The following is a 25,519-nucleotide window of genomic DNA, read 5'->3' as shown; positions in this document are numbered from 1 at the left end:
ACATTGCCTGACTTGGACCGGGAATGTTGGACCAGGAATATTGAGATGAGAAGAAATATTAAAAACAGCTTTCTGAAACACCAGTAGTTTAGTTTTTAAAACATTCTAGATCACCAGGAAAATACTGTTACATGTATTTGACACCATTTTGTGTGAATTCAATCTGAAATGTTTTAATATTCTTGTTTAATCACAGCTTTGTGTAGAGATATGCAACTGGGACGGCTTTCAGATAGCTGGTATGATCATTCAACTCCTAGGCTACCCAGTTCAAGTAGCGCTTTATTCAGGATTATTATGGTGAGTACTTGTTAAAATTCAGAACAAACTCACCAACCCTGTGTAGTCTCTCATTGACTCTGTTATAAATAATCAATATTAGAAAATACCTACTGAAATTAATAATGCAGTTAATAAATTAGCCTATAATTTTATTTGTTTAGAGAAACAAATATTTTGAGGGGAAAAGCATTTCCACCCATTATTTTTACACATACACATTACTTGGTAGCTTTCTTATTGCGGTATGAATATATTGAGTTGTGATTTAGTGTGTTATCATTCAAGCGGGCCTACATGTATATTGCAATGCTACACTGCTCAGAATGTAACGCTAAAGGGTAAGGGAACTGGTAGATTTGAGTAGTTGAGGAGTTTGAGGTATTGCTGTACAAAGCTGCTGGTTCTTTATGGTTTTAATGTTGGTATATCTTGAGGGTTGGGGGAAGTAGACTACTAGTATGCTGACACTGGGCTTTGTGAGAAGCAGTGAAAACCCATTCTGAAGTCGGGTTTAACTTAAACCCTGGTTTAAAGTTGTGGTTTAAGTATGGATAGCCAATTGTTACATAAATCACTAACAGTAGATATATCATATTTCAGCTCATTTGGATCTCAAAGCATTCATAATTGTCTTGGAAGTATGAATAGATGATTGTCTTCACCATCAATGAATCAGGAAAGAGCACAGTAAACATAAGAAACATACAACTTAATAAAAAAAATTGACACGTTTGGCTTCCCATAATTTTAGCACAGAGTTAGACCATGGTCTAAGTTAAACCTGACTTCAGAATACGGGCCATGTAGTTTAGCGGCGCTAGATCAGCCAATTGAATTGTACCATTGAGGTGTAGATGTTCTTTTTCTTCATTCAGCGTAAATCAGAGAGGTAATGACTTAACAATATGAGCCAAGGAAAAGAAAATGATTAAAAGCAAGATAAAGTCTATTTAAATTAATTTGGAATCGTTCATTCTTAAATATCAAATATGAACATCATCAAATTGCAAATTTAAATATATTAATTCATTATAAACAAAATGAAGTGATGTATAATATGATGTACTGCAATGTAAAATTATATGAAAATCGTAGGAAAAATTCACAAAGTTTATTTTTTCTCCTTTCTATTTTTTTTGTTTGCAGGCATGATATAGTTTCAATGTAAGTATTCAGTTACCACTATTTCATGTTTCTTTTTAAAGATATCATTTAGTCTCTCATTGTTGTCTCGCCTGCATAGCAGAGCGAGACTATAGGCGCCGCTTTTCCGACGGCGGCGGCGTCAACATCAAATCTTAACCTAAGGTTAAGTTTTTGAAATGACATCATAACTTAGAAAGTATATGGACCTAGTTCATGAAACTTGGACATAAGGTTAATCAAGTATTACTGAACATTCTGCCTGAGTTTCAGGTCACATGACCAAGGTCAAAGGTCATTTAGGGTCAAAGAACTTAGACCATGTTGGGAAAATTATTTTCAAAATCTTAACCGAAGGTTAAGTTTTTGAAATGACATCATAACTTAGAAAGTATATGGACCTAGTTCATGAAACTTGGACATAAGGTTAATCAAGTATTACTGAACATTCTGCCTGAGTTTCAGGTCACATGACCAAGGTCAAAGGTCATTTAGGGTCAATGAACTTTGGCCAAGTTGGGGGTATTTGTTGAATTACCATCATAACTTTGAAAATGTATGGATCTAGTTCATGAAACTTGGACATTAGGTTAATCAAGTACCACTGAATATCCTGTGCGAGTTTCAGGTCACATGACCATGGTCAATGGTCATTTAAGGTCAATGAACTTTGGCCGTGTTGGGGGTATTTGTTAAATTACCATCCTAACTCTGAAAGTTTATGGATCTAGTTCATAAAACTTGGACATAAGAGTAATCAAGTATCACTGAACATCCTGTACGAGTTTCAGGTCACATGACCATGGTCAAAGGTCATTAAAGGTCAATGAACTTTGGCCGTGTTGGGGGTATTTGTTGAATTACCATCATAACTTTGAAAGTTTATGGATAGAGTGAATAAAATGTGGACATGGGTGTAGTTGACAGTCTTAAGTCTCCGTTCAAATGTCATTTATGGTCAATGAACGTGGTATTATGTCATTATATGAATGATGTTTTTGTGAATGATTATTTTATAGTAGTTTTCAAAGTTAGCACTGCTGCTATATTTAATTGGGTAATGCAGGCGAGACTGCCAGAGGCGTTCCACTTGTTCTTTCATTTAATAGTTCATTCTTATTTCAGATTTCTTTTTTATTTCATTTGTTTGATTTAGGTATTTTTTGTCTTTAAAAAAATGTAATACAACTTGATCGAATTTCTTGCTGAAGGAAATTCATGCTTGGAGTAGGTTTCAAGCTTATTACCCTCTGTTTATCATCACCATTCAACATTTATTTCATTCTATGTAAAAAAAAGTTTCATCAATAGGTAAACATGTTTGTCAAAATAAAATAATACAATGATATAGATAAAATTACATGATTAAAATGGAAAATGGCTGCTGAATAAAACCCTAAAGGGTATGTCTTGACAGCCACCACAACATTTATCAAATCATTGTAGGAAAATAATAATTGAGAAGGAACTAAACATCACAATAGATTGATGGCATTAAAACACAGCAAAAACAACAAAATAACCTAAAATATGCAAAGAACATGAGAAATACAAATAAATACATCTATTCCGATTCAGATCATTATTTGACAGTACCGGTCTATACTGGGTATTCTTCGAGGCCCATAATAGCTGGACCGTATGGTTCTGGATCCTGGGCGTTATTGTAGCTTGCTTTCTTCCGGATTACATCTTCAAGACCACGTGTTACTACTTCTTCCCCAGTAGAGCGGTGATTGCTAGGGTGAGTATTCACATGAGGATAAGATATTGTATGTGTGGGACTGTATCCAGTGTCTGGTTAAATGCTGGTGGAGAGTTTGTGTTCTATATATCTGTTTGGAAAATTTGATATTATCATCTGTACTGGTACATGTCTCTGTGATTTGAGTAAAGAATTCAATAGACATATGATACAGTGTTGTGTAAGTACATGTACGATCTTGCCCAACATTTTCACTCTTCAGGTAAATGCATACACAAACCTGAATATGGGCCTGTTTTATATGTATTGTTATCAAATGCAAATTACAAGCTAATGTTACAAGCTACTGAAATCTGATAATTTGATTGGTGTACAACAGGTATGTCATGTTCATGAAACAGTTTCATATATTTATAACTTTTCAACAGAGACTATTAAAAGGTCTATCATGTCTGAATAGGTCAATGTATCACATAGAAATATCAGTATTTACAATAGATTGTAATTTCTCTGCACATGGTTCAGAATACACTTACAGTGAAACCAGGGTTTAGAATACAAACCTCTATCTTGAAGGTCAAGTGTACCCCAAAAAACAGTTGATTTTAATAAATAGAGAAAAATCAAACATGATAAGCTGAAAACTTCATCAAGATCGGATGTAAAATGAGAATATTATGATATTTTAAAGGTTCGCTTATTTTTCACAAAACAGTTCTATGCTCAACTCAGTGATATGCAAATGAGAGAGTCGATGATGTCACTCACTATTTTTTTTTTTTTTTTTTTATTGTTTGAATTATACAATATTTCATTTTTTTCAAATTTGACTATTAGGACCTCCTTGCCTGAGCCACAAAATGTTAAAATAATGAAATTTCACGTGTTCAGGGAGGAATGAAACTTTGTTTCACATGACAATGACGAGAAAATAAAAATATTTCATATTTCATATAATAAAATAAAAAAGAAATAGTGAGTGGATGATGTCATTGGTCCCCTCATTTGCATACCAAACAAGATGTGTATATAACTGTTTTGTGAAATTAAGCAAAACTTTAAAGTATTATAACTTTCTTATTTTACATCCGATTTTGATGAAATTTTCAGTGTTACGCTTGTTTGCATTTTCTCTTTCTACTCAAATCAGGTTTTGTTGGGGTGGACTTGTCCTTTAAATTCATGGACATGTTATATGCTGTATGTGTTTACAAACATGTTGTGATGATCCACATGTATGTGAATGGGAAATAATCATGCTGTAGTAACTCTTACAACAGTATCTGTATGTAAGTTGGAAATGTGTTTATTATATATTTATGTGCGCAAAGAAAGAAAAAAAAAACGAAGGGAAGTATACTACTATGCCCTTTTTTGCTTACTATACATGTAAGTTAATTAAAAATAATCATGATTAATTATTAAAAAAAATATATAGACAATTACAGAAAAGAGATTAATTGCCAAGAGATTGTCTTGTGCAGTCATGTTGCAACTATGTGACTAACTGGCTCTTACTAGTAAAATGTTTCAAGCTGAAAGCCTTGATTGAAGATCAAGAAAAATTAAAATTTCATATTCTCTCCATCAAATAGAAGTTCCCTTTCTTCCTGAATTCAGAGTGATTCATTGTGAAACCAAGATCCTGTAATAGAAAACTATTAATATTTTTTTTGTTACAATTTTGTGTTCTTATCTTGTTTATGATGAGAGCTGAAGGTATGATTGCTATTTTGGAGATTAAGGATTATATTCTCTGTACATACCACCTCATCTGTGAGTTAACCTCCCCCATTTATCTTTCACAGTTATCTCATCTCATAGCCCGACTCCTACAAGTCTTTGACAAGCTAGGGTATCTAACTTCAATATTGGAATGATTATACGCATCCATTTCCCCTCCCCTCTCCATTGCCATGCCCCCTTTTGCTACCCCTCCCCGTAATCATTTCCCCTTTCCCCTTCCCTTCTTGTCCCCTTCTCCCCCTTCCTCCTTACTTCCCTCCATTTCCGTTGCCCTTGCCCATTTCCCCTCCTTTTCCCCCCTTTCCCTCCCCTCTCATTCCCCTTTCCTCCTCCCCCTTTGCTCTCCCTTTCCCCTCCCATTCTCCTCTGTTTCCTGTTGCCTTTTCCCTCCCCTCCCCTCCCTTCCCCCTCCCCTTTCCCCTCCCATTCCCCTCCCATTCTCCTCCCTTTCCCCATCCCCTTTATATCCCCTGTCCCCTCCCCTTTTTTGTCTCCCTTTCCCCTCCCCTCCATGGGCCTGTTGCTGAAAGAGTTTTGTTTCTAACACAAATAGTAAAATGGAAACACATGTCCCTGATGCATGGTTGTAATTGGTTAGAAATCAACATGCATTTAATTTCTTGATTTGCATTTGATCATATCTCTTTCTGCATTGACCCATGTGCTCTACCTCAGAACTGAAAGTATAATAGGTGTACAAACACCACTCCTAAAAATCAGATGCAAGCATATATTAAAAGGCTGCTTGGAAGAAGTCTGATCCTAATGGTTTTCTACAGCTTTCCCAATCTCCAGTTTTAGTGGAAAAAAAGATGCTGTGCAGGGAAAACCGCATTTCCTATGGGCTCTAAGACACCGTTCTCACTACCTTCCTAAAACTAGTTTACTAGAAACTAGTTTAGTGGAAACTAGTTTAAGAGAACGGTCGAAGCAATCTTCCAAACCGGTTCAGAAAACCACCTCGCGATGTAGTTTTCAAGTTCGCTTTGCCTCCTTAAACTGGTTTTAGCATGAGGACACAACCGTTCTTTGAGAAGCGATCTTCGCACATTTTGAGCGCGCTACTCGACACGACAGGTGTAGAATGCCTACGCTGCGGTTTCGAATTTTGTGCGAAATGTGTCACCCCACTGAGAGTGTTTCCATAGCAACAAGATCGCTTTACGTGAAGTGATTTTGAAAACCACTTCCGTGTGATCAAGTGGGAACGCTAGCAAAGCGATCTTCCAAACTGGTTTCCTGAATCGGTTTCCAGTAAACTAGTTTTAGAAAGTGTAATGAGAACGGTGTCTAACTTGTGCCAAGCTACCTAATGTGTGCATCTGATCAACTTGATAAAAAAGTAGCATTTTTTAAAGAGTTGCATTCAATCGCAAGTTTTATTGGATTGGGTTCAATAGATCAATCTAAAACCAGTTAAGTTCTGAGCTACAGCACAATGTGTACAGTTTTACCCCTCCCTTTCATTACAAAGACTAAATTTATCAAAACAGTAATTAATCCCACTTTTTTGTTGGAGATGATGAAGTGATGTTTGAAAGAAAGGCGCATGGCCTGCTGTTTGCGATAACTGCATGAATTGTGTAACAGGATGTTAGCCTTAACAGAATGAATCAGTATTGTAGTTTGTAAATAATCTCTGCATTTTGCAATTTTAGAGATTGCTGAATGCCAAGCTTTGAATTTGTAGTTATTCAATGATGTTATATGCCATATATCTGATTCATGGTATAAAGTATAGCTTTGATTGGTGGCATTGCGATAAGTTAAGTTGGGACTAAACCAAGGTTGGAATTCTTGATTTCAGTAAGCTCAATATTCATGACAAATACATTTTTAGAGACTTGAGTGAAATTCAATCAATACTCATATGAATAACAATATTCTTCCTGACCATTATTAAATATTTTAGGGCATAAATCCTCGTACTTTTTTTTTGGACAGTGTGAATTTAGAAATGTGTTCTGGATAATGTTTATTGTATAACAATATGTTTGAAGTGGTTCTACTTTATTATTTAATATCAATCAGGTATCTACATGTAGAATATAAACCCTATGTACATGTACATGTATCCTGGCTGCCAAATCCCCCCCCCCTGATTTTTGCCATTTTGATAAAGTTTTCACTGTACCCACATACATGTACATGTCCATCACCTGGCCATGAAAAACATTTTTTTTGGCTTTGTAATGCATAGGACCCCCCCCCCCCTCCAGAGGACAATATAAAAACTGCTTTTGATTTTTTACAAAATTATTTTTAAGAACAGAGCTGTAAGGTTATTTTTCTTACCTAAAAAAAACACACAAACAAACCATGAGCTAAAACCTGGAATTGCTCTGCTGCCTTTTTGGGTACTTTCAGTCATTTATCGTAAGATTTTTCATTTAATTTCTTATCAGATGTATTTAAGATCAGACCTCCGAGTTCATGTAGATACACATGAAGATGATGAAGAAGAAGAAGGTAAAATGAAAATACTATACCACACAATTATAAATTAGGTGACGGCTAATTATATTGCATTCATGGTGAAGATATGATGAATATAATAACACAAATATACAAGTATTAACAAAAGAGTTTAATCTCAGAAATCTGACAGCTTGCTTGTTAGAAAAGTCAAAAGAAAATTTTATAAGCTTTCATCTGGATTATTTAGTGTCATTGTATTTTTGATCTAAAACTGAATTTCTGACCCCAAAATGAATGAACAATCAACAAATGTTGCCAATTTGAGGATTGAAAGCAGATCAATAATTACATGAAAGCTATTTGTCTCAATGGGTAAAGACAAAGGTAGTGTAACTTGCTATTGCCACCAACATTTGTCCACTCTCTGTGGGTAGTGTTAGGCAGTAAAATATAAAAAAATATTAAAATTTGCTTGAAACCATGACAAAATATTGATTGATCCAAAGTAACTTGCAATAATAGATCCTGAGCACCATGAAGAACTTGCATTATGGTAACATAATGACGTTTGACTCCTTTTTCATTTTATGAGTAATAGTCCTTCATGTTTTGAGTATTACTCATTATGAATAGTGGACCTTGTGAATAGTGCTCAGAGTGAAAATATTGTATGAAGCCAGTGTAATCAGTATGGTTGAATCATGGTTTGTATATATTAGAAATAACTCCCCAGCTCAAAGCCCGCATCAAGTTTCCAGGCAAGGTTCTCTGTATGAAAGCCCAAACTCACTTGGTTTCAAAAATATTTTGTAAAAATAGAAACTTGGTCATCTGAAAGATTGATTCTATTCGTGCAATGTTCTGTCCAAAATTGAAGTCGTATAATTCAGTGAAAATGAGATTTTCAATGCGAGTTCTTTATCACCAGTTCTTGTTTAAAAATAATATTGCTTGAAATGCATGTTAAGTTATAAACACCAAACTACAAATTCCATTCCCCACTTGTCCATTGAATCTCTCCTCAAAATTATTCCATGTTGGATAAAACTTCATTTGTTATTTTGTTTTGATTAATTTTGAAGTTTAAGATCTGTTTCTTTTTAAAGGTCTCACATTTATTTTGACAAATTTAATTGTGGGTTATGAGGTGGGTGAAATGCATACAGTATATAGATGTATCACGCACAGGGGTGTTTTATAAAATTTTATAATTGCCTTTGGTATGATGCATGCTGGGTATTCATTTAATCAATTTATTGATCGAAGAAAGGGAAACATGAAAAATGTTGGGCTCCTGTGAAATTCACCACCTTGAACGTTTAGCCCCCTCTCCCTCCCCTCTGCCAATTGCTTGACTTACACCATAACAAAAGTATTTAGAAAGTATCCCACTCAGCATTTTTCCCGTCCTTCTACAATGTAGCATTGACAATTCCACAGTTAGAGACGCTGAGAAAAATTCCTGTTAAAGAATTGGAGCAGGGGATTCCTTGTACAGTCTTCTGTGAGGTGCCTTTTCAGCTAGTATGCTAATTTGCTGCTTCCAGTGTGGAAACAGTGAAAGGCGCTGAGCATGATTGTGCTTAAAGTCGCCCATAGACTTTTGCTAAAGTGCCGTACTTATTATGTAGTATGCTCGGTGACTGCAGCTTCCCCCAACTTATTGGTAGCCAGTGAAAGACGCTGAGTGGGACTTTGCTTTATGATACGACACAGCCTTTTGTTGTGCTTTTGGTTGTATGCCCTATGTTGTAAGACACTGAGCATGACTAGGCCTAAGCATGACGTTACATTGTAACTTAAAGATGTGGCATAGAGGTAATGTGCTCAATGGCTGCTTCTCTCAACTAGTAATATATGGTCAGTGAAAGACGCTGAGGGACGTGGTGCTTTGGTGCCTGTACTATGTTCAGTGGCTGCTTCTCTCAACTAGTAATATACATGTATGGTCAGTGAAAGACGCTGAGGGACGTGGTGCTTTGGTGCCTGTACTATGTTCAGTGGCTGCTTCTCCCAACCAATGCCTGAATCATTGCATGGAATGACAATTGACATACCTATGCAAATAATATTGCATTTAAATGTTAATGTATCCCATTATTATCCAGAGCTCTTTATTTAGCAGATGAATATTGATAACATGTAATGATTCACAGCATGACTAACACATATCTGATGCATTCTTTGTAACTTTCTTTGATTTAGAAACAGTATTATTGTAGCATATAAGTTATACATTTTTATGGCATCGCTTGATAATATGTACCTTGTGTTTTGTATCTAGACAAGTTTTTATGATGGAATTTGTAATATTTGGACAACTTGAAAATATTGACAGAATTGTTGTGTTAGATTTCATGTCGTTCTTTTTTATGATTAATATTATATAAGAATAGATAATATTGGTGACTGCATGTACTGACCAAAATATTCATATTTCATCATAGTATGCAAAATGAGGAATATACAATGTACCTCCAACCAAGGATTACTGATACATGTATTAAAAAAAATACTGTGGTCTTTGTTTGTTAAAAAGGATATCTGAATATTTGATCTTACATCTTATGTTATTGAAATATTTTTTGCACTCCATGGTTAAGACATGACGAAATGTTAGTACAGTAAGTGCATCTATTTTTAGAAACATGAGCATTAAAACATTTCCTTTTTCCCATCTTTTATTCCCCCATGCATCCGCAACCTGGCCTGTTTACAAATGGTGCTGTGGTGACCATTATCAATGCATGCATGACCATATGTGGCATTTTGATTCCACCCAATCCCACCATTTTTGCACCCCTTATTTACCATTTCGTGTGTGTTTTTTTTTCACTTGCAATATTTTTGCACAATATTTTTTTTGTACATTCACTCACATTTTAATTGTTCCCATTTTGTGTCTTTAATACTCATGTGCAACTGATGTTGTTTGGTGGTGTTATTTAATACATGTATATCTGCACACACCCATTAAATAAAAAAAAATGGATCATAATTTGCCCTAAATGTGATTTCCCAACAACACACACAAACCAATCTGTGGTGCATGATCATTGGATCATTTGATTTGTCATCCATCTTTCCGAACATCGCATTAAATTCTATCAAAATAATTTCTCGTTAATTCCATATCAAATGTTTTTTCTTGAATTCGACACATTTACTGTTTTTTTGCGACACAAACACAATACAAAAAATGTGTGATATGATTTTCACTTGTATTTTCCTTTTTTTGTTTCAATCACTCACCTTAAACTCCACCCTACCTTGATGGCTCCCATATTACACTATGCTTCATTTTCTCCTCTTACACCCCACCCTCGCACCCCACTCCCAAATTTCTCTTAAAATGCCGCCCCTGGCTCTTTTGCCACCCCCCTTACCATTACATGCATCTATTGGAACCCCCAACCCTTCTTATGGTGGACTTAATGGTGCAAATAAGCAGAAATATGATGATGCATGCTTGGCTTGCATGCGATGGCGTCGGCGTCACTCTAGTCGACTTGAGGACAGTTCCGATGCCGACATTACACGCAGTAATGCAAATCTAGGTAGGAGCTGTGTGAATATAGTCAATGTTTCTCTCTCGATTTCTTTAAAACGATATCTGGATTCTGGATTGCTATTGCTTGAATTTCTCAAAAGAAATAAACTTGATAGTTTATTAGTATTTCCTCATTGCATGTTAATACATGTATGTTGAATTAATTTCTTATAAGAAATAAACTTCTAGTTTTTCCTTGTTGCATGTAAATACCTGTATGTACAGTGCGTCCCAAAAAAAACTATACACTTTTGAAATGGCTGCCAAATAAAAAATATAGCATTTTGGGAGAATTTTTTTTACATATATGGAAAGCCAATAAAGTCAACTTTCAAATGACACCAAGAACTTGGAAAACTGTTTATGCTTGAGCGAGCACTGCCCACTGAAACAAAGGGTATGAAAATTAGGGTGGGCTGGAATTAGCCTTCCAATTTATGTCAGTTTTTAAGAGGCAAATCCTTTCGAACTTGCAAAGTTAAGGGCGTTGTGATAAATTAATGATCAACCGTAACCAGTTTTGGTTGCTTATGCAAATTCTATAAATTATTAAATTGAACTTTAATGCATGAGTGAACACAAATTACACTTTTGGGGCAGCATTTCAACTTTATCATTTGGATCTCTTTTTGGGCAGCATTTCAACTTTATCATGTGGATCTCAGCAGTGTGTTCATGTGAGTCGGGAGAATAGGGGGTGAGATAGGACTTAAGTGGGAGAAGTAGGTTGATGGAATAAGGGTCAACATAACATTCAGCCCCCGCCCCCTCCCTCTTTCCCGCCCTCCCCTCCTGTTGAGAGACTGATGGCTATTGTCATGTACGCGTGAAGTCCAGAGCGGAATGTTGATTTAATGATTAATTCTGAATTGGGGCATCAACTTTTTCCTATCAATCATTTCATCAACAATTTATCAGTAAATCAACTCATTCAATGTGCAATGTGATCAATCAAACATTTTTTTTTCAATAAATTATTTCATTAATCATCATAATCATTAAATTTCTTGGTAATAATTCAATAAAAAAGTGACCATCAGCCTCCGGTCACTTGGCAGCTAAGTTTTGAATAGGCTACAATCCAGGAAGTGAGACAGAGAGGGGGGCGGGCTGGGAAATTGAGGTGGAGAGGGGAGGGTACATAATTATGACTTTTAATTTGTAAAAGGACAAAAAGAAGAGGAATGCCATTTTAACCAAGTCTTAGCATATCTCGCCCTCTTGCTTGTAACAGGTACCATCACATTACTCTGACTCTCACGAACACACTTCTGAGGTCCACAAGATGAATATGCTACACTAAAATTTCAATTCCTGTTCACTCATGCATTAAATTTCAATTTAGTAACTCACGAAATTTGCCTAAGAAACCAAAACTTATCTCACTCATTAATTTAGCTTAGCAAGTTCCAAAGGACTAACCACTCAAAAAACTGTAAGGCTAATTCCTGCCCAGCCTAGCAGAGCTTAGTGTCTGAGGAGGAAAGAAGCGGGGGTGGGGGGTTGAGATGGAGGGAGGTGTTGCTAAATGTTCTGTTGACCTTTATCCCATCAACGTACTTCACCTACCTAAGTCATATTACCCCCTCTTCTCCTGACTTTCATAAACACATTGTTGAGATCCACATGATAAAGACAAAAGGCTGCACTAAAAATTGCAATTCACGATCACTCATGCATTAAATTTCAATGTAATAAACGCATTAAATTTTCACAAACAACACACTATCACAACTGATCTTTATTTCACCAAAGAACCCTCAACTTTGCAAGTACCAAACAAAAAACCTGAAAGAAATTGGAAGGCTAATTCCGGCCCACCCTAATTTTCATACCCTTTGTTTCAGTGGGCAGTGCTCGCTCAAGCATGAATAGTCTTCCAACTTTTTGGTGTCACTTGAAAGTTGACTTTATCGGCTTTCCATATCTATAAGTTATTTCCCCCAAAGTGCTATATTTGTTATTTGGCAGCCATTTCAAAAGTGTATAGTTTTTTTTGGGACGCACTGTAGAATGTGTCTCATGCTCGTTAATCTAATGATATCATTTCATAGTCGATACAGGTCTATAACTGCATTGTGCTAATACATGTATTTCTGTCTTGTTTCTTCTTTTACTTTTGGTCTTAGTGTCTTTTGTGGTGCTCTCCCCATCATCCCTTGTCTCTCTTTTCGCTCTTTATTTTTTTCTCTGCTCTTAGTTTTTTCTCTCTGTTTGTCTGTTATTTTCTCTCTTGTTTCTTTTCGCTATTCTTCCCACTTTATTTATCTTGCTCATTCTGAGAACATCTTTGATATTACCTCTCTAATACTTTTTGGATGAATATATTAGTTCTAATATTTTCATTAATTTGTCTGGAACTGTTTTGTAAGTCTTCCCTAGTCTGTATTATATAGGTTTATTAGAGTGACCTTATGTATTTGGCCTGATGGTCATTAACATTTCTAATGTTAGACATTCATATCAATCAAATATAATCATACCTATCTTTCCAATAATTATATGCAATGTATTTTGTATATGATACTTCACTTCGAATAGCCTTTAGGCGTAGAAAGGTTTTAGGAATAATTAGACTACAATGTACATTACTTGTGTCATTGAAAAAGGCATAACATATAGTATGTTACTTCAGTGTCATTATATGATAATAACTATCTAGAAACTAATTCATTCTTTCACATTGATGAATATGCTTTTTTATTGTATTTTCATTTGTAGAAATATAAACATCTGATTAGTGCCAACATTACTTTCATTCTTCTCATTTAGTTTTATCTCAGCCATGTGCATATTGCCTTCCAAGCATTTTCAATCTATTTTTTTTCTTCTTAGTAAGTCAGTAGTCCAAAGTTTAATATGGTTTTGCTACCGTGATGAGGGAAGGTCAAACCCTCCTTAGTTTTCTTTTCCTCCACTAATATGCCAAAACAAAAAGTTTCTACCAGGATTCATTCTTAACTTTACAATCTGACTAAAAAGAGCTCATATTAAGCAATTACGATGTAAGATCTTTTTTACATACGTGACCAATTGAAAGTGATAACACTGAATTAGTTTCTTGGATTTGAAACATGTCCTATCAACTGTCTTCCTGACTGTAACCAATTGAGTTCCTTTACTTTTTTTTATGTATCGTGAAGTCCTTGCACCTGTCTTTTCAAAGAGTTACAATGTACAATAGATTTGAATTATACTCAAACTGGAATTGATCTTAAATCAAACACAAATCTCTATTGCATAGCTCTTTATAAGATATGACCCAGATGTTCCATTCTGTAGCTCACCTCTAAATCAAGGGTTGTCAAACAGAAGGACATAACTCACCATTTTCAGATTTTTGTAACATTAATATGAAACATCCACAAATTCTGAAAACCAAAAAGCCTCAATTAATTTCAACATAACTTGGTAATGCCTATAAAACAAAATAATACTTAAGTGACTAGTGCATTTGCTTGGTAGAAAATTATCAAATTGTTTTATTTCGCAAAATCATTGTTGTTTTTCAGTTAAGACCTTCTGTTTGTCAACCCTTATGTGTCTACAATCCAATGTAGTATGGTAGATAATGCTGCATAGTAGAAAGCCGTATTTGATAAATTATAGCATTTGAACAATGGGGTGATCATGCCTTGTAATATTCCAAATTTTGTGAGAATTATTACTCCATACATTCACAGGTACAGATTCATTTTCCAGTGCAATAATGTCCATTGGGAGAAATTCAATCTTTTATGGTTTAGGTCTAGGAAAATCATCAAAGTAGGATTAACAATATCACAAATGTGCTAGCTGTAAGCTGCACCAAAATTATGGCTGCCATGAAATAAATTTGCACTTTTGCAATCTCTATTCATTTTATAATATGGTTTAATTAGTTAGTCTGTTTAAAATGTGATAATTTTATTGGACAAAATTAAGGTCCTTAATTAAAGCAAAAGATGTTGACATGGCAGTTTAAATACTGGTCAATATTTATTTAAAAGATTTGTAATTTTAGTACAAAGTTTGATCACCTTATTAATATTTTCATGTGCTTGGCAGATTTGAATGTATTATTTGTTTGTGCTGAACCATTTTTAATATTTAATTTATCCTTGTTGTTTGTATTCTTTCCTCATTGCTTCCCCTTTCCCTTTCTTCTCCACGTTTGTTTAGTTGTCCATGGCATGTTTGAAGACACAGAGTTATAAAGAAAGCTCCATCATTGATCCCTGTACATACAGTATGTGTCATGTTTTGTGTTTTCAATGTCAAAGTCGATGGCTTTATTTTTTAGCACTAACACTGCATAGCTTGAAGTGGCAATTTTTTTATTCGTGAATTAATAAATGCAAAGTGGGATTGTTCTTGCAAACATGGTGCAAATTAAATATGGTGTTGCTAATTCATATGGGAAATTATTATAAATTTGGCCTTGTAATATTTAGAGATATATTGTAATATACTTGCCTTGCTATTTCATATTGGAAATTATTATAATCTGGGCCTTGCAATATTTAGAGATGTGGTCAATTGTAAAATTTGTTCAGGATTTGCCGAAGAGAATTTATTGCACTTGATTTTAGAAATTGGTTGTCTTTGTTACATTACATGCCCTACATACATACAGTACTTATATGTACCTCTCTCTCTCTCTCCAAAAAAAAAGAAGTTTTCCTTTGCACTTTAGGCATTTGTTTAAATATGAAAGATAAACTTTCATTGAGTGCACACTAAAGCTATCCCATGATTTTTATTTTTTGAGTAGAATATTGTAAATAAATTCCTTCCAACTTACATCAAAATAAACTAACATTAACAAAAAGATTTTATTAAATGAGCAGAAATCTTGATAAGCATTCCTTTGCAGTGCATTTATTGGTTATGATTGATTTGAATGGTCACTTTCCTGAGTTGTGTATAGTGATTTGTTTACACTTTCTTATCATTTGCAGTATTCATATTCACCTTGAAATTTCCCAAATACCAGGTTTATTCTCAAAGAATTTTAAAAGATAAGAGTCTAGTTAAGTATATGACATTCCAAATTTGGAAAGTGTACAGCTTTTTACTGAGTTCTAAACTTCTAATGGATCAAAGCATCAGTTTGCAAAATGTCATGTTACTAATAAATTTTATTTTCCGTGAGGTTTGCAGTCACTGTGGTTTTCTTCTGATGAAGGCAAATATATATCTTTATATTTCGCTCTTTGATATGTTAATATCACTTTTAAAAATATAGACAGAAACCTAAAAATCTCTTGGGAGATGAGGAATAATAGAAGAAAATTATAAAAAAAATTTGATTTCCATGTAATTCATGGTGTACTTTTTCAATAAAATACACATTTTTTAGATCATAAGATTAATTGCTATTAATTCTGAAATTAGAATGAAGTGCTTTATTTTCTCTCACTCTTTCCATCTTTTTTTGTTGTTCATATTACTCAATGTTTTCTTCTGATGTGCAACTCTTACAATTTTCATTTCCTCTGGAGTTTGTTTGTTTAATCCATTTGAATTAACAACTGATTTCCTAAGAATTTAAATACATTCATACGAAAGGGTCTTGCAAGGACCGTCATTCATGGCTCTGATTTACTATGATGTGCTGTATGAGATGCAATTTGATCATATTTGCAAAACTATTTATCCATAAGAATGAACAAAAACATTTTTTTATAGATTATATATCTTGTGTCATCATATAAACATGGATGTACATGTAAATGAGAGATAAACAATTTTAATAGTTAATGGTAAATTTGCTGATAAATTTACAAAAGGCGCCTCATATGATGTATCATTAAATTGGCAAAACAAAAGACCTTCCTTGCAAAAACCCTTACATTCAATCAGCTCCAGCCTCACTCCACATGAATAAGAAGGATAATGAATTTGGTAGTGAGATCTAAAGCTCCATATTATAAAGAAGCATTTGACTTAATATAGTTGCCTGAATGTATTTCTCAGATTTTTATATATTAGTCTACAATTTCATGTGTTCAAGAGAATCTGTTGTACAATACTTCTACATGTATGTGATCATATTCAATTATATCTCAGTTTCATAAACTTATGTACTTTATTTCAAATTTCACCCATTTTCATACTAATTGTTGTAAGTGGTTTGATCGTTTGTCATGAATTTCTTTTTTTTTAACTTCCATGATTGTAATACATGTAGCTTAAAAATAACATTGTAGATACATTCCTCATCTCATATCATCATCATCATGAACATTTTGACGGTGGGCTATCTCAAATTTAACTATTTTTGAGAATGGCTTAGAAAAAGCTTTATCTCAGGGTTATGACATCTACATGTATGTAAGTGGCATCCTGCTTTTACCTATAGAGAGTTCTCTACAGGAATTGAGATACTCTTACCAGACCATCTTTGCCATAATTCTTAAATATAGCTTTTTCTGAGCTTTCTCCCCAAATTTGGTTGTAATTTAGCCTACCAATGAATCATTTTTTAAGCTGCAGGTTTGCTTTATATTCAGTTTAACATCATTTGGATAACGCAAGTTTGATTTAATCCAGATTACTTTTAACTTCTTGAATTGCATGCTGTGTGAATGTTTTGTGAAAATATTTTCTTTTTGGAGTTTGTATGATATATATTTACACTAAAACATGATACATGTATGTGTAAATAAATTACACTATTGCAATATGACATGAATGAATATTTAATTGTATAATTTTAAAAGACTGCGAGTTCAATTTAACAAAAGATGTGTTTATTTTTTTTAAGTTGTGTAGTATTGATAGTAATATTAGATATGAAATTGGTATTAAGAAATATTCAAGGCTGTTTGTATTAATTTTCAAATTGGGATGTATTCATTACTATTTTACCTCAGAAAGATTGGAAAAGAAACAGAATTAAAGAAATAATTGATTAAGACGGTTATTTTCTCTATCTCTTTCTAAAAACAACAACATGTGTTTAAAGTCATATTCAAAATTTCTGTACAGTTCATTGAATCAACAATTTTCAGGTTCAATAAACTACAGCTCTATTTCAATTGTTTTTGTTAAACCGTTTTAAATTCAAGTGACATTTTTAGTTTTTTTCTCTACCCTTTTAAATTCAATAAAAAAGAAGAAGAAAAACATTTGCAGTGTGCCTGCATCCAAAATGTTTGCAAATTGGATCACCACCTTTCCACCATTTACATAATCATTTTAGTCCACTTCGTTCATTCCAGGCTCCTTAGATGGTGGTGGAACATAACATATCACCGATAGATAGAATAAGTCATATATAAACCCTTCATGCTTTGTGTTGCGGTCCCACCATCTAAACTTACTCAAGATCGATCAAAGCTATCATAATATTTCATACATTTGGTTGGTTTCGAGTCGGCTTTGTTGGTTTAATTGCAGCACTAGAATGTTACTTGCACGAATTTCTATATATTCTTCATTCTCATTTTATTTTGCTTACATTTTTGTTTGTTTGTTTGTGTGTTTGTCCATCTTTCATCTTAACAGAGACCATCTCAAATACTCCAGAAACGCAGCAACAGCACACAACCTCTTCTGCTAACTTGATCTGGCAAGAGGTATGTAGTCCCATGCATATATATTCATGGTGAAGGTTTCGCACAGGCTTTTTAATCACTTAAAATTTCAGTTGGGAATCTGTTACAGTAGTGTTTGATAAAGAATTTTTAAGTCACAACAGCTTTACAAATGACTTAATTGATCCTTCATGTAAATCGATGCCCATGAAAATTGGGAATATGTTATTTACCACAAGAAAGGATTACCAGTCATGCATAAAGTCCAAACAGCTTCTTACCCCCCCCCCCCACCCATTACTGTCACATGTATGCCCTCACTGAATAGCTTTAGTTAACACATCATTTATTGAGTCATAAACTCATTCACAATGTCATGTGTGTTTTTATCTACAGTCTCTTATACTTGGTTTTGTGGAATTAATTTTTCTTTAAGTGTTTCATATCTTATGCTGATTAGAATGAAATTATATCTAAAGAGCCTCAAGATAGATGATTATCTAATGGTCTCTCAGGCTATATTTTTGAAGATTTTATAATGCAGACTGGGGCCGGTAGTTACACAAAGCTACATGTAAGCAATGATCGTACAACAATCTACGATTGATTGCATTGACTATAATGTACAATCAATCATGAAAATCAAGTGTACGATTAATTGCTAACCCTTGTGTGACAGGACCCTGGTAACAATAATTCATCAATCCTCTTAATTCCTTTGATTGAACAAAAATTGCAATCAGAGTCCAATCCAACATTGGATTGAAATTTTCAATCTGATACGTTTGAAATTCAATCTTATTTGATTGAGACTTTTGATCCAATATTGGATAGGTCCCTGACCACAATCTATTAGATTGACTTTCAATATGGAATTTAAAGAGGCATGATTACGATTAATTTCTCTATCCAAAGTCACCTCTTTGAAATATATATATATTTTTTGCACATTACCTTTTGCACATTAGTTAGTATGGAATCAATATTTTCATCATATCTGCTTCAGTATTGGAACATTATATCTTCTTTAAAAAGTTAGAAAACATGAATACCATGCAAAAATTAAAAGGTGTAAATTGATAACCCAGAAGAAGTAATTCTGCAATATATTTGTGTAACTCTATATTCAAATCTTTCAAATTGTTTGAAGATTACTCTTAATATTTTTTTTTATTCAAGAAAGAAAATGGTGTAGCAATCCATTATTTTGATAAAGAATATGAATTTTACCAGTATGTTTTTCTACAGCATATTAGTATTATAAACTTCATCTTTTTTTTTAGATAATAGTGTTAATGTAAATGTAGGAATTGGAGTAAAGCTCGTAAAAGCTGTAGGGTACATTTCTCAGAAAAAGTACATGTATCTCATCACTGGTGATTAGTATTAAGACAAAAAGTTTAAATATGTTTTACGTTGTCCCTCAAATGCCAATCATTTGTATATATCATGCCTGAAATACATGTAGCTCATGATGTGTTTATATGGGTCATGAAATGTTATACATTGCATGTAATGGTCATCAATGCATCATTCATCCATGCAAAATACTGAATCTGTACTGAAAGTCCATTCATATTATTTCAAACATGCCACCTACCACTGGACGCTCTGTTATTACTCTTAACCCGTTCCAGACTGACATATTTAGCAAAATGCATGTTATTTGTAGATATTAGCCCACCTATATGAGGCTCAGTCTTCAAAGGGTTAACATGGCCAAGTGGCACCACATAAATGTATGTAAATACCATACAGCTGCAGTTCGTCTGACATGTCAAGAGTTATTCATATTACTATTTTCATTTAGCTTTATAAATTGATCCTGTATCTTCAGCTTTACTGCAACACTGCAATATATATTTTTTTCATTTTCACCTAATTTTTACTATTTTTTAAAATCTTATAGAAAGTTAATGTGATGAATTCACATTCATGTAATTGAAGTGAAGCCAAACCATAGCATTAGCTTGATAATACATTTTGCTTCTGATTTTTGCTTTGAAAAATGACAAAAGAGGAAAATGTTCACCATCATACTGCGATGTTCACAGTTCCTACTTCGATGTGTTGGTACCAGAATACCCCTAGCGGTTTCCATGCATTGGATCCATAAAGAAATGCCTTTATGCAGTACTTTAATGGATAGATAGCACTTTTTGCTTCTGACTTCTGCTGTGAAAAATGCAAAAAACAAAGAAAAAGGAAAATGTATGCCTTCGTACAGTTTCTGCTTTGATGTGTTGGAACTGGAATACCCCAAGTGTTTTCCATGCATTGGATACACGAATAAACGCCTTTATGCAGTACGTGAATGCACAGATAGCTCTTTTTGCTTCTGACTTTTGCTGTGAAAAATTAAAAAAAAAGGAAAATGTTCACCATCGTACTTCGATTTTCACAGTTCCTACTTCAATGTGTTGGTACCAGAATACCCCTAGCGGTTTCTATGCATTGGATCCACAAAGAAACGCCTTCATGCAGCACGTGAATGCATAGATAGCTCTATTTGCTTCTGACTTTTGCTGTGAAAAATGAAAAAAAAGAAGAAAATGTATGCATTTGTACATGTACTTTAATTTTTACAGTTTCTTATTTGATGTGTTGGTACTGGAATACCCCTAGCGTTTTCCATACATTGGATCCACAAATAAAATGCCTTTATGCAGTACGTGAATGCATAGATAGCTCTTTTTGCTTCTGACTTTTGCTGTGAAAAATGAAAAAAAAAGGAAAATGTTCGCCATCGTACTTCAACTTTCACAGTTCCTACTTTGATGTGTTGGTACCAGAATACCCCTAGTGGTTTCTATGCATTGGATCCACAAAGGGACGTCTTTACGCCGTATGCATAGATTTTTATTTATATATATTTTTTTGGCATTAACCTGCAAAATCATTATGTGGTGATAAATAAGGACCTTCTTGCATTGTGTGCTCTTTTGTCATGAAGAGACCATATTGGAAACTCTCGTCCCCCGTAACATAAAGCTTTATAGTCTAGTCTGCAGGCACTGACTCATATTTGACATTTCAACCAATAACAGGTTTAGAGTGAAGACTAGACTCCAAAGACAATAGTGAATTTAGTCTCACTGCTTCAGACTCAGACATTATGCACTAAGCAAATTGCAAAAACAAAGGGTCTGTGCCTGTAGACTAAGCTTAGCAATCAATCATGGGACTTATTTTTTATGATTGATCATACACAATAATCAATGCAATCGATCACAAAAATCAATCACTGGTTGTGTGTTACAGGGTCCTTATTCTCCACACACCTTTTGAGGCCGTACCTACTGTACATGTACTTACATGTATGTTATGTGGGCGCCGTGGTCTAGTGGTTCTGACTCTCGCCTTTCAAACAGAGGGTCGTGGGTTCAAATCCTAGCCTGTTTTCCTTCAGCAAGAAATTTTTCCACAATGTGCTGCACTCGACCCAGGTGAGGTGAATGGGTACCCGGCAGGATTATTTCCTTGAATGCAGTTAGCGCTGGTGATGGTAACTTGAGCTAAAGCCGGGGTAATAATAGCAGCGCTTTGTATCCTCAGGCAAAAAGTGCTTTATAAATCCAGCTATTATTAACTTATGACTACACACCATATCTTTCTTTGATCCTGCTGAAGAGTTTACTTAAATATAAATATTATATAAAGCTTTGTGATCATGGTTATAACCTCCATGGAAACTGTCATCTGATTCTTTGTTTAGCAAGGCTACAGATCTTTCATATGATTGGTTATTGAGCAAAGTTATCATGATATGGTATATATAAGTTTGTGTTATTATAGATGGTTCATGTAAAGGCAAGCCTGGAGGCCATTTTGCCTTTTTTTTTGGGGGGGGGGGGAATGGTACTTGTTTGGGATATTTGATCAGTTATGGCCCCCTCAAGTTACAGTGATTTGAAGTCATTGCTTGCTTAAACTGATAGTACAGTATTCTAGGATTTGTATGGTGTAGGAACTTACATTCAGTGTATGTGTATTATGGAATGTATACCTCTTTTTTTATCAACATTTTTATTTTAATTTTCAAAGATTATTTTTGCTACCCGCCTCCCAACTCCCGAGTCCATATTTCAATCCTCCAGCTGTATATGAGAGAGTGAAAAAAGGAAAACTACCTCTCCACCGTACCCTTTTCATTTGAGGTGCCTATGCATGTTACAGAATACATTTTAGACATGCTTTTGAATGATCTCTAGTCTTGATAATGATTTGAAAATATGTAACTTATTGCTAAAAACACATACCTTTATCAAATATGTAACCATGGAAAATTACAAGACTACAGGTGTGTGTGTGTGTGAGGGTGTGTGTGTGAGAGAGGGTTTTGATCTTTAGTACCTAAATAAACAAAAGGAAACTGGCAAATGATGTCTTAAGATGACTATTCCTTTTTTAAACGAAGATGAATTAAGACTCACTGTTCTTATATTTCTTCACTGAACACATCTTTGATAATGTTGGGAACAGCGCCTTAAAAGACATGAATAATCGATACATGTATTATAGCTATCAAACAGTGATCATTTTATTTTAAATATTATTTGTTCACAATTTTATTATGATGATGTAGACGGGTTATTGAACTGGTCTTCACAAAAGAATTGCCCTCTGTGGAACTGTACTCTGATGTGTTTTTTATACAAGGATCTTATTTATCCAGATCTATGTCCTGTTGCCATTTGTCCTTTGATGTTGTGTGAAACCATTCAGTTATAACCTTTTCTTTGTCATTCATTCTCTTCCTATCTCTGCAGTCATCAAACAAGACAGCTTACCACAATCCTAGCATCGAAATGGAGGACGGGTTGCCTCTAACGACCTACAGGAGAACGACCAGCTCCCAGAAGGCTAACGGCAACATGGATTAGCAATCAGCATCCCCCACCGAGCAACATCAGCACCATTGCCTATTGCAAAGCAACAAATCAACCAGGCAACAAGCGTGGTGAGGGATGATCACTGGCGATGATGAATATAGATATGATGGTGAGAGACTAACTTGCATGCAACATTCGTCACTCGGCAGCATCAGCCACATTTTCACCTCGCAATGAATTAACGACCAGCGTGGTAACAGGAGATCGTCAATGGCTGTGATGGTCAGCAACATTGGATTCACAATCAACATTCCTCACCAGGCAATATCATTCATCAAGAAGCAACAAGCTTGGTAAGGGATGGTTATTTGGGATCATCAACAGCTGTGACGGTCAGCAACATTTGATTCACAATCAACATTCCTCACCAGGCAATATCATTCATCAAGAAGCAACAAGCTTGGTAAGGGATGGTTATTTGGGATCATCAACAGCTGTGACGGTCAGCAACATTTGATTTACAATCAACATTCCTCACCAGGCAATATCATTCATCAAGAAGCAACAAGCTTGGTAAGGGATGGTTATTTGGGATCATCAACAGCTGTGACGGTCAGCAACATTTGATTTACAATCAACATTCCTCACCAGGCAATATCATTCATCAAGAAGCAACAAGCTTGGTAAGGGATGGTTATTTGGGATCATCAACAGCTGTGACGGTCAGCAACATTTGATTTACAATCAACATTCCTCAACAGGAATATCATTCATCAAGAAGCAACAAGCTTGGTAAGGGATGGTTATTTGGGATCATCAACAGCTGTGACGGTCAGCAACATTTGATTTACAATCAACATTCCTCAACAGGAATATCTGCAACACCATTCATCAAGAGGCAGCAAATCAGCATTGCAACGAGCGTGGTAAGGGATGGTTTCTCATGGTGATTAATGGCTGTAATGGTTAACAACATGTTGCGCTTATCTCTTTCTCAATCACACCACCAGGCAGATCTTCTACAAATTTACCGCGGATAGACAATTCTTCACCATCTTGGAAAAGGCATGTATAATTTCTGCTCTTGGTGGTTTGGCTGCTGTATGATGTTAAAAATGAACATTAAAAAATTATACTGGTAATACCAGTAATGTCGTAATTGGAAGTTGTGAAATAAAATTGTGAATGCCAATGATTCTTCTTGGTTGTGTGCTGGCTGCTTTAAAAGGATTCTGATTCAAAAGAAATGAAGGAAACTCTTTGCATGAGGACTACCGACAATGCGTCATTGATGGATATAATAATAATAAGGATAATGTGAAATTTGCTTTGTGTTTGAACTCCTGTTAGTTGTGTGCTGGAACTGAAAATGAAGGAGAAATTCATCATAATAATTTTAGAACAGGAGAACTACTTACAATGGAATATTTGAATTTCTTTGAGAGAACCTTTGCATTAAAAAGGGATTTTGCAATTACAACGGATTTTACTCCAGCAGCTTTTTTGTGAATTGTGGGTAGTTGTCATATATCATTTATATCATCATTTATGGACATGATGATATTGTACATAATTATGGTGTGATAATTATATTTAGAGCTGCTCTTTGATTATGTCTTTCACATGTTATGCCTTGGATGAAAAATTGAATAAAATGCCTAATGTTTGACCAAAAATCTATCTAATACAAATATGTGATTTATGATATTTACTGTCAAGAAATGTTTATTATGATCATATTTTGCCTTCAAATGTCATATACATGGACAGAGAAATGTAAGTGACCAAAAACATTTCTTTCAAGTTCAGATATATTTTATTTTCAATAAGATTAATTGCCCAGCATTTTCCTGTGTACATTATAAGATGTAGTAAAATGTAGAAAAAATTTATGTATGGCTCTGAAAGATGTTCCATACAGCTGTTTGTAGTATGGTAAGCTAATTTGTCTGGCTCTTCAAAACCACTGAAACGTTTCCTAAAATTAATTTTCATTCCAGGACTGAATGAAAGAGCGGATTCTCAGCTTTAAATGGGTGAATCAATCTATGGCTTTTGATTGTCATAATCCTCTGTAAAATACATAGTCCCATATATAAAGTTTGCTTTTGAGAAAAGCAGATGTAAAGGTTGTAATCTAGTATACCTAAAAATCTGCATTTTTAAAAATAAATGATCTTGTTTTTGTAGCCGTGCTATCAACCCATGCTTGTACTTCTTACAGTTATCAAAGTTCATGAAGGAAATAAAAAGAACGGCACCCCAATGTACAGTCATGAAGTGAGTCCTACAGAAGCAGCTCCATAGAACATCCTCATCGTTT

At 34.5% G+C, this 25,519-nt stretch overlaps 1 protein-coding gene across 4 annotated transcripts in view; it reads left to right on the top strand.

The window, feature by feature from the left end:
* LOC129279440 (phospholipid-transporting ATPase IF-like) overlaps positions 1-25,519 on the top strand; it is a 62,463-nt gene extending 36,944 nt beyond the window's left edge. Inside the window, exons 26-32 of one of the 4 annotated variants that reach the window (XR_010296152.1) lie at positions 197-300; positions 1,429-1,446; positions 3,004-3,169; positions 10,746-10,851; positions 15,006-15,072; positions 18,336-18,406; positions 23,134-25,519. Coding sequence is in view for 3 of the 4 variants with exons in the window: in XM_064111642.1 (XP_063967712.1) it covers positions 197-300; positions 1,429-1,446; positions 3,004-3,169; positions 10,746-10,851; positions 18,336-18,406; positions 23,134-23,247 (579 nt within the window). In the remaining variant the exon portion in view is untranslated. Of the gene's footprint in view, positions 1-196; positions 301-1,428; positions 1,447-3,003; positions 3,170-7,281; positions 7,416-10,745; positions 10,852-15,005; positions 15,073-18,335; positions 18,407-23,133 lie in introns of those variants that run through there. The other 3 variants (XM_064111642.1, XM_064111643.1, XM_064111644.1) reach the window with 3 other exon arrangements.

The sequence above is a fragment of the Lytechinus pictus genome, chromosome 16 (assembly GCF_037042905.1).
Source record: "Lytechinus pictus isolate F3 Inbred chromosome 16, Lp3.0, whole genome shotgun sequence".
Classification (NCBI taxonomy): domain Eukaryota; kingdom Metazoa; phylum Echinodermata; class Echinoidea; order Temnopleuroida; family Toxopneustidae; genus Lytechinus; species Lytechinus pictus.
Note: the sequence above shows the minus strand (reverse complement) of the source record. Positions and strands in the feature narration are given on the sequence as shown.